General features: G+C 40.0%; 1 protein-coding gene and 1 non-coding gene across 2 annotated transcripts; one reads left to right on the top strand and one right to left on the bottom strand.

Annotated features, from left to right (window-relative positions):
- Positions 1-329: 329 nt before the first annotated feature.
- Positions 330-1,333, bottom strand: LOC131231410 (histone H2AX). The gene is made up of 2 exons (XM_058227580.1): positions 1,049-1,333; positions 330-801 (listed from the first exon to the last, which is right to left on the bottom strand). Exons 1-2 carry the CDS (start codon positions 1,244-1,246, stop codon positions 580-582), a joined length of 420 nt encoding a protein of 139 aa, XP_058083563.1. The 5' UTR covers positions 1,247-1,333; the 3' UTR covers positions 330-579.
- A 5,315-nt stretch (positions 1,334-6,648) lies between these two features.
- On the top strand, positions 6,649-6,758 carry LOC131232159 (small nucleolar RNA snoR97). The gene has a single exon (XR_009164771.1). It is a non-coding gene; the product is annotated as a small nucleolar RNA snoR97 (small nucleolar RNA).
- Positions 6,759-14,742: the final 7,984 nt, after the last annotated feature.

A 14,742-nucleotide genomic window follows, 5' to 3' on the forward strand; every position in this document is an offset into this window, starting at 1 on the left:
TGAGCATTCCTCATATATATATATATATATATATATAGAGAGAGAGAGCCATTGTCATCTCCTCATTTACTAGTAAATGAGAACTCATCCTTTTGCTGGTAAATGAGAAGGGGGCTTTGCTAGTAAATCATTTACAAGTAGTCAATGATTTACAAGCAAATTAGATCATCCAAACAAGTAGTAAATGATTTGCTAGTAAGTGATTTACTACTAGGCCCATTTACCACCATCCAACAACCCATAAGATCCACAAACCCCACAATGGATGGCAAACCTCCTGCCAATTTCATCTAAAACCACATGTTTGAAAAAGTGAAGCCAAGATCAAATCACCCTTTAAAACATCACCTTCTATGTATACCAAAACAACAGCAGGATGCCAATTGAAAGTACATTATATCAAAGGTAAACACAGTAGAGAGTAGAGATTTGGAAATGGTAAGACAAAAAAAAAACATCACGGCCAATGCCATGTAAGCCTTTCCCATTAGAACCACAAAAGAAACATGTAAAAACAAAACCAAAACATGCATTTACATCTCAAGAAACCAAAAAAAGAAAACATAAAGAAAAAGAAATCTAAAACTCCTGAGAAACAGATCCAATCTCCCCCTTTCCTTTCCCTTGCTTCTTTGGCAGTAGTGTCTGATGGATATTAGGCAAAACCCCACCATTAGCAATCGTGACAGTTCCCAAAAGCTTGCTCAGCTCCTCGTCATTTCTTACTGCAAGCTGTATATGCCTTGGAACAATCCGATTCTTCTTGTTATCCCTTGCTGCATTCCCAGCAAGCTCAAGAACCTAAAAAATCGAAATAAGAAACAAAAAAAGGAAATCAACATATCAGAAACAGGGAAATATATGAAATTTAGAAAACTGGATGCTTAGAAGCATGCACATGAAGATCAAGGCGGTCCATAAAGATGAGTCTGATCAGGCCTACCCACCCATCAGCATCGTTTGTTTTCTTCACCGGAGCATGCCAAGAGCAAGCCCCACCTAAAGAACAGACCAGATCTCACACAATGGATAATGGGATTTCACAAACCTCAGCAGCAAGGTATTCAAGGACAGCAGAGAGGTAGACCGGAGCGCCAGCACCAACGCGCTCTGCATATTTTCCGGCCTTGAGGAATCTGGCGATTCTGCCAACAGGGAATTGGAGGCCGGCCTTATGAGATCTGGAGACGGATTTGGAGGCTTTGGGCTTGCCTCGACCGCCCTTCGTCGTTGCTGTAGAACTCATCTTCTCTGTTCGGATTTCTTCTTTGCTGATTTTGAAACCCTAACCCTAATCAACGAGGAACAAGCTGAGATGGCGATGATGGAGCTTTGGTGGGAAAGGCGCGATATTTATATAGAGAAGAGCGGGAGGATATCTCTCGCTCATTGGCTGATTCGTGTAGACACGGATTGCCAGCGTGGCATCTGGTACGGAAGGCGGTAAGTGTTGCAGGACGCGGATTTCCTGCTAAAGCCCCTTCGCAGGAAGTTCCTGCGCCGGGATCCTAAGTGGGGCCCACAGTGACGTTTGTGAGAAATCTCACCGTCCATCCGTTTTAGAATATTTGTTCAGAGCACTCAACAAAAAATGAAATGGATCCAGAACTCAAGTGGACCGCATGAGAGGGAAAACCTAGGAAACAATTCCTACCGTTGAAACCTTCTTGGGATCTACCTTGATGTTTATATGCCATCCAAACCGTTTATAAGGTCAGTCCCACCAGGATTAAGTGAAAACACTGGAACTTAGACTAATACGAAACTTCGTGGCCATACAAATGTTTCAAATAGTGGTCACTGAATCCCAACTGTTTTCTCTCGTGCGTCCCACCTGAATATTGGATCCACCTCATTTTTTTGTTCCATACACTAAAATGAACTCTAAAAAAGGATGAACGGTCTGGATTTCTTACAAACATCACGGCCAGCCCCACCTAGCATCCTAGCTCAGGAACTTCCTGCCAAAGGCTTTGGCAGGAAATCAAATTATAGTGTTGCGGTACTGTGCGCGGGAACGGATTGGCTACTCCCCTTACACAAGCCAATGACTGGTGGTGCTCTGTGGGCCCCATCATGATGTATGTGTTTCATCCATCCCGTACATCTATTTTTAAAGATCATTTTACAGCATGAGACCAAAAATGAGGTATATCCTAATTTGAAATGGACCACATTACAGGAAACAGTGTTGAATCAACTATTAAAAACATTTTTGGGACCATAAAAGTTTTGGATTGAGATGATTTTTGTTTTTCCCCTTCATCTGGGCTTGTATGACCTAATAAACAGATTGGATGTCAAATAAACAGTACAGTGGGCCTTACGAGGATTTTAATGATGGATATCCAATCACTGTTATTTTCATGTGGTGTGGTCCACCCGAGATTTATATACCTCTCATTTTTGGAATAAATCTCTAAAATGATCTTTAAAAATGGATGAATGTAATAGATGAAATGCATTGTACTACATAAAATACATACATCATGGTGGGGCCCATAGAGCACCAACCACCGGCCTCGGACTGGTGTCGGGGGGAGTAGCCAATCCGTGTTCCTCTCGGGGACTTGGAAATGGATTGGCTACTCCCTGCCCACTTGCCCGGTGGCTAGGAGAATGGATTGGCTACTCCCCTGCCATTAGCCAATGGCCAGTGGTCGGTGCTCTGTGGGCACCACCATGATGTATGTGTTTCATCCATGCTGTCCTTCTATTTTTTTGGATCATTTTATAGTATGAGCTCAAAAATGAGATATACCAATCTCAAGTAGACCACATTACAGGAAACTGTGTTGATTGAACATCGACCATTGAAAACTTTTTAAGGGCCATAAAAGTTTTGGATCAAGCTGAGCTGATTAATAGATTGGATGTTAAATCACTATTGTTGTTTCCTATGGTGTGGCCCATCTAAGATTTAATGGTGGATATCCAATCACTATTGTCGTTTCCTACAGTGTGTTCCATCTGAGATTTATATCCCTCCCATTTTTGGGATGGAGCCATAAATTGATCCGTAAAAATGGACGATCGGCATGGATAAAAGACATACTTCATAGTGGGGCCCGCAGAGAACCGACCATTGTTTCCTATAATGTGGTCCACTTGAGATTAGGATATATCTCATTTTTTGGCTCATGCCATAAACTTATCTAGAAAAATAAATAGACGGCATGGATGAAACACATACATCATGGTGGGGCCCACAGAGCACTGACCACTAGCCATTGGCTATTGGCAGTGAGTAGCCAATCTATTCTCGAGGAGTCTGGATCCTTTGTTATTTGGTAAACAGGGATTCCTAGATTTCCTAATCCTTATTGGTCCACGTCATCACTCACTTAAAAATATATAAAAAAAATAAAAATAAAAACTTCGAACTCCAAGCCATTATAAAAAAAAAAAAAAACAAAGGAAAAAAAAACAGAAAAAAAAAAGGGGAAGGGAGGGAAAAGAAAAGGAAGAAAAGGGGGAGAGTCTCATCTTCTCTCTCTCTCTCTCTCTCTCTCTCTCTCTCTCTCTCTCTCTCTCTCTCTCTGTTAGTGCGCGTAAGTGCACTCTCTGAGTGTTATAGAAATTGCAGAAGATTTACGAGGTGCGTCGTTTTCCTTTCTGGCTGAAAGGCCAGAGTTATAGAAATTGCAGAAGATTTACGAGGTTGGTATTTGAATTTTCATATATTTTAGTTAGTTTTCCTTTAAATTTAGATTCTTGGGATCTTATTTCTGTGTCTTCATGAAATTACAAGATTCCGCGTTTTTTTTTAATTTCCTTTTTTTTTATATTTGACGAGGTTTTGTAATCTTTTACCTTTTTCCAACTGAATTTTCGTACTGGGTTCTGTTGAATTTCCATTGTTTGTTGATTTTCTGTCTTTGCTTGAATTCTCCAAGAATTTATTACTTTGTCCTCCTACGGTCCAAATGGTTATTTGCCATCCAAACCATTGGTGGATCCTGTAGGAGGTGTGGATTGGGTACTACCCCCACCAAGACCTACCTAGAGATGGACAGCCATACTAGGAGCTTTGTCGACCCCACTTTGATTGATCATTCTAGGGCATTCATTAGGCCATTCAAAACTCTAGTGGCCCACGAATTATATAGGATTTGGGGATGCTCTTCGTCGATTGCTCTTAATGGTGACCCCGTAGATTTATTTAAAGAGTTTTTAGATTTATTTAAAGTGTTTTATGTTAAATGACGGAAGGAACCATATTTATGATGATTGAAGAAATATCTGATAACTCATGAGTCATTTCATGACTTTCGTGGATGACTTTTACCGACAACAGTCGTCCCTTGTCTTCTTGAGTCGACTGCTTATTGCAGAAGAAAGCACCTTCCTTGGTACCTTCCATAGTAGAAAATGACTGTGGTCACTAAGATGATGTATGTGTTATATCCGCTCCATCCATTCATCTTGTCAGGCCATTTTAGGGCACTAACCTAGAAATGAGTCAGATTTAAAGCTCAAGGGAACCACACCGTTGAAACCTTTTTAGAGCCCACCACGCTGTTGATTTTACATCAATCTGTTCATAAGGTCACATAAAACCTGGATGAAGGGAAACCATAAAAATCAGCTTCATCCAAAACTTCTATGACTCCCCAAGAAAAGTTTTTAATGGTAGGCATTCAATCCCCACTGTTTTCTCTAAAGCGTTTGGCGCATGGTAGTATATGGGATTGGGAGGGAGATGATGGGAAAGGTTGGGAATAGTTGGGATGGTATTGCATTTAATCCTATGAAATTGCATTTGGTCCTATGTAGGATTCCCGTGCATTTTGAAATTCAGAGAGTGTGGGGCCCACTCATCTTGTACACACCATTAAATCCATCAAAAAAGTTTGCCCTACCAGCTATACTAGTCAATGCAGCAGTTTTCCTGCTATGTATTTTTCATGCTAGCACATTACAGAATGTCAATTTCTCTATTCCTTTTGCTCTCTTTGTAGATCCATTTGTTCCGGAATAGGAAGCTAATTAAAGATTGATATGAGTTCATTTTGCTAATATGGACTGAAAATTTATAGTCCCTTTTAGAGCATTTCCTTGGTGCAAACCATTTATACCACTGTGAGTAAAGACCCTCAATCACACCTTATCTTTAAGTGGACATTAGACTATAATGGCCCATAACTCTTGCACTGTGATGAACAAATGTCCAAGAAAGACTTTGCATTTTTTAGAGCTGAAAATGAAGTGTAAAAGAAAATATGAAACCACAGATGGAGAAGAAATGGAGAGGACATCTACAAGATTATGGAGAAGGAACATAAAATGAGATAAAAGAGAGAGAGAGAGAGAGAGAGAGAGAGAGAGAGAGAGAGAGAGAGAGAGAAGCATAAAAGGTATTGCGTGGTCCAGCTGTTGAATGCTACAAGTTAGCTCGGTTGCTGTTGACGATTGACTAGGAATTGATTCTATTGAGTAGTACAGTTTGCATTTGTATAAGTGACCTATAGTCTCCATTGTATTGTTAGGAATTGAAATTATTCCTTGTTAGATTTGCATTTATACATCTAAAATCATTCTCATTTGGACAGACATTTGGGTCCACTAGCAAGCTAAACTTAATGGAATCTTGGGGTCCATTTGGTTAGCTTTTTAATCAGCCCTTTGGTTCCTTTGGTTAGATTTTATATGTGAATTTCAATGCGTGTCAATGCTGTAGGTGTATAAGATCTGGGCCATTCATCAGTTTCAACAGCTGTGAACGTGTTGTGGCCAAAACAACATCCAATGTTTAGGTGGCCCACCTGTGAACAGAATAAGAAACTAGAAGTAACTAACAGCTTGTAGAAAATGCTGCAATGGTGCAGGTTTGGGGTGAGAACAAAAAGGCCATTCAAGTTGGGGGAGCGGATTATGTGAGACCCACCTTGATGCATTTATTCTATATCCACACTCTCCATCTATTTTTCCATATCATTTTCGGTCATGATCCCAAAAATTTTGCATATACATTTAGAGTTAGGCTTGGGCTGGACTATTTCGGCTCAGTTTGGACAGAGCTTGGCCTGTCCCGTTCAAATGCGTACTAAAATTTGAAGATCCCATCTGCTTCACCGACTAACTGAAATGGATGTTCTTTTGTTCTAGAATGCTAGTTACTAACATCCTTTTTCAAAAACTAATTGCATGAAAGTTTTCCCTGCCTGTACTATATATGTTGGAGATCAGATTGTGGTCTCTTTAATTGGCAAGTCACAGTCCCAAAATCAAATTGGTGAAACAATCCTAACTTTTGACTTATTGAAACTCGATTGTAAAATATAATCATACAATATTTGTCATTTTTTAACATTGAGTTAATCTCCAATCTTACACTTGGAAAATCAAATTAGTGTATTTATTTATTTTTGTTCATTTTTGAATTGTTGAATTTGGTATGGCCTTGTACATTTGTTTACTGGATTTAGTTTATGGTAGGCTTTTGATTAATCAATTGGATCATGTATTAATTTACATGTCTCACTGTTTTGGTGTGGAATGCAATTTTGCAATCCAGTATCAATTAAAATGTAGTTGAAAATGTGGAATTCTTTCTTTATTTTTTATTTGGTTCATCTAAACGACGGAAGGCAGAAAGGAGTAATCATTTGCATAATTTTGTATGAGTTTAACTATTCTCCTTCCCTATAACGAAGGTGGGCATGGAGGCAGAAAAACTCATAGAAATGGGATGTTGTCATCAGCTTCTTCTCTATTGCTTATCTAAGAGACTAGAGTTAAATAACAACACTAATTGTTTTGTAAACATCCAACTCCATTTCTTGATTTTTTTATTTTTATTTTTGTTTTCTTAGTTAATACACAACCCTTAATTTGTGAGTCCCATCGTGCATTGAATTTTGGCTCGCATGTGTCCCCATCTGAATAATTTAGTCTCAGGCCATAACACAGTGGGTTACTCACACCTCCACCTCATTGTTGTTATGGTCCATGAGAAACTACCTATTTGCTATCCTATTCACTTGCTTTATTGCTTTATTGGTAGTATTTCAACATGGATTTTGTAGGGACTTTCAATCGATCTGATTGGCCTGAAATCCCTCAAGGACCCCCTCCTTTTTTCTTTGGAATGAGAGTAATAGGTGATGTTCCCACAATGAAAATACAACTACTTTCAGAATGTTACATTTCAACCTTTGTAGTATGTAGTATGTAGTACGGATGCAAGACAGAGGATCAAACTTTCACTATTTTATGGTGTGCAGCTGACAGAGAGCACGGCCTGCAACCTTTCATGTAAAGTTGCACCTTCCAACTTGTGCATGCACTTGGACTCTCTCATATGTTCTTTGAATATTTGGTATTGTTGGTCTTCTTAATTGGGTCTCATTTTGAACTTCTACATGCACTTGGACACTCATATCTGGCTTTTTGGAAATTGGGTATTGCTGGTATTCTCAATTGGGTCTTGCATTTTGAATATCTACATGCACTTGAACTCTCCCATATATGGTTTTTTGGGTATTGCTGGTTTTCTCAACTGGTTTTTCGAGTGTTTTTCTTGTTCATTCTAGTTTTGATGAAGTTATGGTTTGTTTAATTATAGTTAATGTGTTTATAATGTTGGACGGAATGTATGATCTGGAGCAAGGCATCATGCATCCAAACATCTAGATTTACGACAAGAGAATCAAATGAGGTGCTGAAGATTAAATGATCCATCAAGTGGACAGGGTTCCAATTAGGTACTCTCTCTCTCTCTCTCTCTCTCTCTCTCTCTCTCTCTCTCTCAAATACAGATTGTAGCTATACAGTAGATGGCCAACAATTGAAGAGTTTGGATGACAATCTCATTTTATTAGGACTGCTCTAACATAGCTCTTATGTGGAAAAATGTAGGTGTTGAGATGTGGAGCCACATCTGGACAGGGCTGCTCGACTAGTCGAGTGGTCTGCTTGATCGGTTGAGTGGCCCACTCGACCAGTCGAAAGCTGGCTCGACTCAAAGTCCAGTGAGTAGCAGTTTTTTGGGTCCGAGGTGGTCGACTGGTCGAGGACCATGCTCGACCGGTCGAGGTTCTGCTCAACCAGTCGAGGAGCCTGCTCGACCAGTCGAGGTTACGCAGATTCATTTTGCGGATTTCACACGGACTGCGGAATTTTGAGGCAGTTTCACAAGGGTGCAAAAGGGAAGTTGCCTAAACTATAAATAGGGATCGTAGGGTTATTCTAGGGTATGGAAAAGAGATTCTAAAGTGTGGGCAAAAGAGTTTTCTCTATACATCTAAAGAGAAAAGGTTGGTATATTGCTTGTAATCTCGTTTTCTTCATAGTAGAAGTTTTGCACCTGTGGTTTTTTTATCCTTATTGGGGTTTTTCCACGTATATTCTGTTTTGTGGTTTGTTTAGAATGCTTTGATTCTACTTTCAGATTATATTTCTTCTTGTTTATCGTTTGTGGGTGAGATCGGAGATTAGATCTCGGTTCATTAGCATTGTTGGCGTGCTACGCAACAACTAGTATCAAAGCTATTGGTTTAGTTCAAGTGGGAGCGATGATGGAAGAAGGGAATACTAGAATTGAGAAGTTTGATGGTTCAAACTTTGTCTTCCGGAAGATGCAGATGGAGGATTATCTATATCAGAAGAACCTCTATATTCCTTTAGAAGGAAAAGAGAAGAAACTAGAGAAGATGACAGATGATGAATAGTCTTTATTGAATCGGAAGGCTTTAGGAACGATCCGACTCTCTTTGTCTAAGAGCATCGCCTTCAATATATCCAAGGTGAAGACTACAAAAGAATTAATGCAAGCCCTAGCTACGATGTATGAGCAACCCTCAGCGTCCAACAAGGTTCATCTTATAAAATGGCTATTCAACATGAAGATGTTAGATGGTGGGAGCGTGGCTGAACATTTAAACGAGTTCAATATAGTCACAGGCCAATTGGAATCTGTTGGCATCACTTTTAAGGAAGAGGTCAGGGCATTATTGATCTTGTCCAGTTTGCTAGACAGTTGGGATGGTTTGGTGATTGCCGTGAGCAATTCTTCAGGGTTAACAAAGCTGAAATTTGATCATGTAGCCAGTCTAATTCTCAGCGAAGAATTTAGAAGAAAGACATCGGGAGTTTCAGGGGATTCAGGGAATGCTCTAGACATTGAAGGAAGAGGAAGATCGCTGAACAAAGGAGGCAATAAACAAGAATGTTCTAAGTCGAAGAAGAAGTTCAAGGGACCGAAAGACAAAGACAGGTGTTGGCATTGCGGGAAGAATGGACACATGAAATGTAATTACAGGGCGCTTAAGAAACAAGAAGGAAGCTCTCAAGGTGGGAAGGATTCAGTGAATCTATCTGAGGAGAGTGACATAGAGGTGTTGATCTTATTTTTTGATGCGCGAAATGAGTCTTGGGTTATAGACTTGGGTGCTTTGTTTCATGCCACTTCATGTAAGGAAGTTCTACGTGATTATATGTCAGGTGACTTCGGGAGAGTCTACCTGAGTGATGATGAGCCGTGCAGTATTGTTGGAAAGGGAGACGTTCATTTAAGTCAGAAAAATGGAACGGTCTTGAAATTGAAGGATGTCAGACATGTACCGAGTTTGAGACAGAATTTGATCTCAATGGGGTAGTTGGCCAATACCGGATATGTGACGACATTCACTAGTGATTCCTGAAAGACCACAAAAGGTGCCTTGGTGATATCTCGAGGCAAGAAGGAAGGTACTTTGTACGTAACTTCAAGATCATATAGTTCACTCGCAGTCGCATCAACCGGTGTGAATGAGCAGTTATGGCATCAGAGGTTGGGACATATGAGTGAGAAATGAATGAAAATGTTATTGTCAAAAGGGAAGCTATTAGGGCTGAAGTCTATTGACTTGAAATTCTACGAGGACTGCGTGTATGGCAAACAGAAGAGGGTAAGTTTCAAGAAAACAGGAGGTGCTCCAAAGATACATCTGTTGGAGCTTGTACACACTGATGTGTGGGGACCAACACAGGTATTATCTCTTGGTGGCTCTCGTTATTTTATCTCTTTTATTGATGATGTTAGTAGAAAACTATGGGTCTATTTCTTAAAGCATAAATCTGATGTATTTAATGTGTTTAAGAAGTGAAAAATAATGGTAGAAAATGAGACAGGTAAAACAGTAAAATGTCTTAGATCAGATAATGGGGGAGAATATTGTGATAAGATGTTTCAGGAGTATTGTGCAATAAATGGAATCAAACATCAAAAAATGATTCCAGGGACACCACAGTGGAATGGTGTGGCTGAGCGCATTAACAGGACCATCCTTGATCGCACCAGGAGCATGAGGTTACATGTAGGGTTGTCCAAAGACTTTTTGGGTAGATGTTGTGAATACTGCCGCATATCTCGTCAATAGAAGTCTCTCAGAACCATTGGATGGTGGGCTACCAGAAGAAACGTAGACTGGGAAAGAAGTGGACCTTGCACATCTCAAAGTGTTCGGTTGCACTTCATATGTTCACATTGATGCAGAGCACAGAAATAAGTTGGATGCAAAGTCCAAGAGGTGTACGTTCATAGGCTACGGGCAGCATGATTTTGGTTACCGTTTTTGGGATATAGAAAATAGAAAAATCATTCGAAGCAAAGTAGTCTTCAATGAAAAAGTGATCCATAAGGATAGTGTGCAGCAAAATAAGGTCGAGGAGAAAGAATTCGTAGAGTTGAAAGAGTTACCGGACACGGGTGTTACAGTGTCATATGATAATCATGCACAAGAGAATTATGAGGCACGCAGACACCGGTTGTGAGGAGGTCTACTCGGGAGAGGAGACCCACAGTCCTATACTCACCCTCCTTACATTATCTACTGCTGACAGATAATGGTGAACCAGAGTGTTTTGAAAAGGCATTACAGTCAGATACACGAGTTAAGTGGGAGTAGACCATGGATGTTGAGATGGACTTTCTTAAGTCAAATCGTATGTGAGAGCTAGTCACTCTACCTAAGGGTAAGAAGCTCTTCATAACAAGTGGGTTTACAGACTGAAGGAGGAACATGATGGTTTAAAACGGTACAAGGCCAGACTGGTTGTGAAAGGATTCCAACAAAAGGCAGGTATCGACTTCACTGAAATATTTTCACCGGTAGTGAAAATGTCTACGATTCGCATGGTCTTGAGTATAGTGGCTAGATAGGACTTACATTTAGAGCAGCTAGATATTAAGATAACCTTTCTTCATGGGGACCTTGAAGAAGAGATATATATGCATCAATCAACAGGAAACGTGGCACCAGGAAAGGAGAACAAGGTGTGTAGACTGAAGAAGAGTCTATATGGCCTGAAGCAGGTCCCGAGGTAGTGATAAAAGAAGTTCGATAGTTTTATGTCGGGAAATGGTTTTAAGAGATGTCATGCAGACCACTATTGCTATTTGAAGAAGTTTGATACGTCGTACATCATCCTTCTTCTGTACGTTGATGATATGCTTGTGGCCGGATCAACATGAAGGACATATCAGATCTCAAAAGACAACTGTCTAAAGAATTTGGCATGAAGGATTTAGGAGCTGCAAAACTAATCCTAGGCATGAGGATAAAGTGTGACAGGGAAAACAAGAAGCTAGTTTTGTCACAGGCAGAGTATATAGCCAAGGTACTTGATCGATTCAATATGGGAGGTGATAAGCTGGTTAGCACTCCATTAGCCAACCACTTTAAGCTTTCTAAAGAGCAAGGTATGAAGACGCATGAGGAACGGGACTACATGGCTAAAGCCCCATACGCGTCAGCTTTTGGGAGCCTCATGTATGTTATGGTGAGCACGAGGCCAGATATTGCTCAAATAGTGAGAGTTGTTAACAGGTTCATGAACAACCCCGGGAAGGAATATTGGGAAGCTGTGAAGTGGATCCTCAAATACCTGGTAGGTACTGTGGATGTAGGGCTGTATTATGGAGGATCAAAAATCAAGCTACAAGGCTACATAGATTTAGATTTGGCAGGAGATATCGACAGCAGCAGAAACACTACAGGTTATGTCTTTACTCTGGGTAGTGCTGCAGTCAGTTGGGTCTCTCAGTTACAGAAGATAGTATCTATCAGTACAATGGAAGCAGAATATGTTGCAGCTACAGAAGTGTGTAGGGAGATGGTGTGGATGCAAGGTTTCATGGAAGAGTTGGGTTAGAAGCAAGCAGATTGCAAGCTATACAATGACAGTCAGAGTGCAATACACTTGGCTAAGAATTTAGTCTTTCATTCAAGGACCAAGCATATTGACATCAGATATCATTTTATACATTCATTATTAGAAGATGAATTAATTGCTTTGGAGAAGATTCATACAAGTGAGAATCCTGCGGATATGTTGACTAAGGCGGTCACATGGGAGAAATTGAAGCTCTGTTTAACTTTGGTTAGTCTTCAGGCTTGAAGACGAGGAGGTGATGCACTCCAGATGTAGAAGAAAAAGGTTTATGGTAATGTGTCTCCAAGTGGGAGATTGTTGAGATGTGGAGCCACATCTGGATAGGGCTGCTCAACCAATCGAGTGGTCTGCTCGACTGGTCGAGTGGCCCACTCGACCAGTTGAAGGCTGGCTCAACTCAAAGTCCAGCGAGCTGCAGTTTTTTGGGTTCGAGGTGCTTGACCGATCGAGGCCCATGCTCGACCAGTCGAGGGTCCGCTCTACCAATCGAGGAGCCTGCTCGACCAGTCAAGGTTACGTAGATTCGTTTTGCGGATTTCACACGAACTACGGAATTTTGAGGCAGTTTTGTAAGGGTGCGAAAGGGAAGTTGCCTAAACTATAAATATGGGTCCTAGGGTTATTCCAGGGCATGGAAAAGGGATTCTAAAGTGTGGACAAAGGGTTTTCTCTATACATCTAAAGGGAAAAGGTTAGTATATTACTTGTAATCTCGTTTTCTTCATAGTAGAAGTTTTGCACCCGTGATTTTTTACCCTTATTGGGGTTTTCCCACGTATATTTTGGCTTGTGGTTTGTTTGGAATGCTTTGATTCTACTTCTAGATTATATTTCTTCTTGTTTATCGTTTGTGGGTGAGACCGGAGATTAGATCTCAGTTCATTAACATTGTTGGAGTGCTGCACAACAACAGGCATGCCAACTAATGTGAATGAGATCCACATTGTCCATCAGGTACACTGCCTCATGCTCACCCTGGAACTCAAAAATTAGGCTGGCCTAAAACTTAAGTATGCAACATCATAGGGAAGGATTTGGATGTGGATGCCCACCATTAGTTGTGTGTGGGGCACACAAAAATGTGAAACTTCCCATTATGTGGGCATGGAAAAAACTTTCCTATGTGTATGTTTGTCAATGTATAATTAGTGAAGCTCTGTACAAACAAAGCCTCTTTATCTACACCACAAAATGTGGCCACACATGCTAGCATCTTACCTGCACATCAGGTAAATACCATAGCAATATCAAGATTAGTGGACCAAAAAATTACTTATAAATTGTCATCATGTCGCTTCCACTAGCTCCTGCTTGAGTATTTGTTGTAGGATCTATTCTGTCATCTATGAAACTATCATTATGCTCAGTGTTGTCCTTGTCATCTTCTTCATCCTCCAACACTTCTGCATCTGACGATACCCTGAGCAGAAGCAACCATAAGTCAGGCCTCCATGAACTGAATACTTATTCTCCCATTTTGTTTGGTTGGTCCCTGGCCTGCATTTACATCTTGGCTGTTAACATCTCATGACTACGATAAAGGTAAAGATAGGCCCATATGCTTATTTATAGGAAAATGACCAAAACAAACCCAGTTGCTCCTGTTGACAGGACAATCTTTCTACCCAGAAAGAATAATTGTACTATGCTCATAAATTGTTAGTGCTATATAGATCAAGATGTATCTGTTGTGTGTGTGTGTATTGTCTTATTTTGTAGTGTTTATAGCATCTAAATATATAGATTCCTTGGCACACGCTCCCAATCAACAAGCCATACGCAACTTTTTTATGCAATATCTTATTTTATAGTATTTATAACATCTAAATATTCCTTATTATTTCTACAAGTTTTAAATTACATCTATCAACTGTTGAGTCCAATGAGGTCGAGCCTTTGAGTCAACCGAAGCTGGGTGAATATTTCTGATTTTTTTTTTTAACCTTTGTAATTAGTTTTCATAATATCTCTGTTGGTCAATACAGAGTAAATACATCACTAAAATGTTGCTACTTAGTGGGAGAGGTTGAGATTTTATTATACAAGCCAAGGTATAAACTTCACTTCCTTTCACTTTTTTACCCAGATTTTATCATCCACTTCACTAAAATGCCATGCACTTCACGAGTGAACTTACAGTGTACTGGCCCTGTATGACTGTGGCTTAAGCAGAAAAAACAGGCCCATCCCTTTTGCTTTTGAGTTGGCCATTTCAAGTTTGGGTGTTTGGATCTTAAATGAAAATGAAACGGTAATCATTTTGTTATTTATTGAGTAGTTTGTGCTTCTAAAAAAAGTCCTGTGGGGCCCATTAGTCTCTGTTCTAGTCCATTGACTTGATGGACTGATGAGAATGCAAAATGTTATATTTTTCTCCCTTAATGTTTAGTCTTTTATACTTATTTGGTGCCTAAATGTACTCATTATTCTTATATTTTGATTTAGGGTGCAAATGGAGGCGTTAAATGCAAAACGGAGCTAATTGGGAGATTTTGGACAGTTTCAACATTGCTTCGTAATCTGGGCATAACTCTCTCATCCGAGCTCCGATTGAGATGATTCAAAATGATATGGAATGCCAAGAAA

The sequence above is a fragment of the Magnolia sinica genome, chromosome 17, assembly GCF_029962835.1.
Source record: "Magnolia sinica isolate HGM2019 chromosome 17, MsV1, whole genome shotgun sequence".
NCBI lineage: Eukaryota > Viridiplantae > Streptophyta > Magnoliopsida > Magnoliales > Magnoliaceae > Magnolia > Magnolia sinica.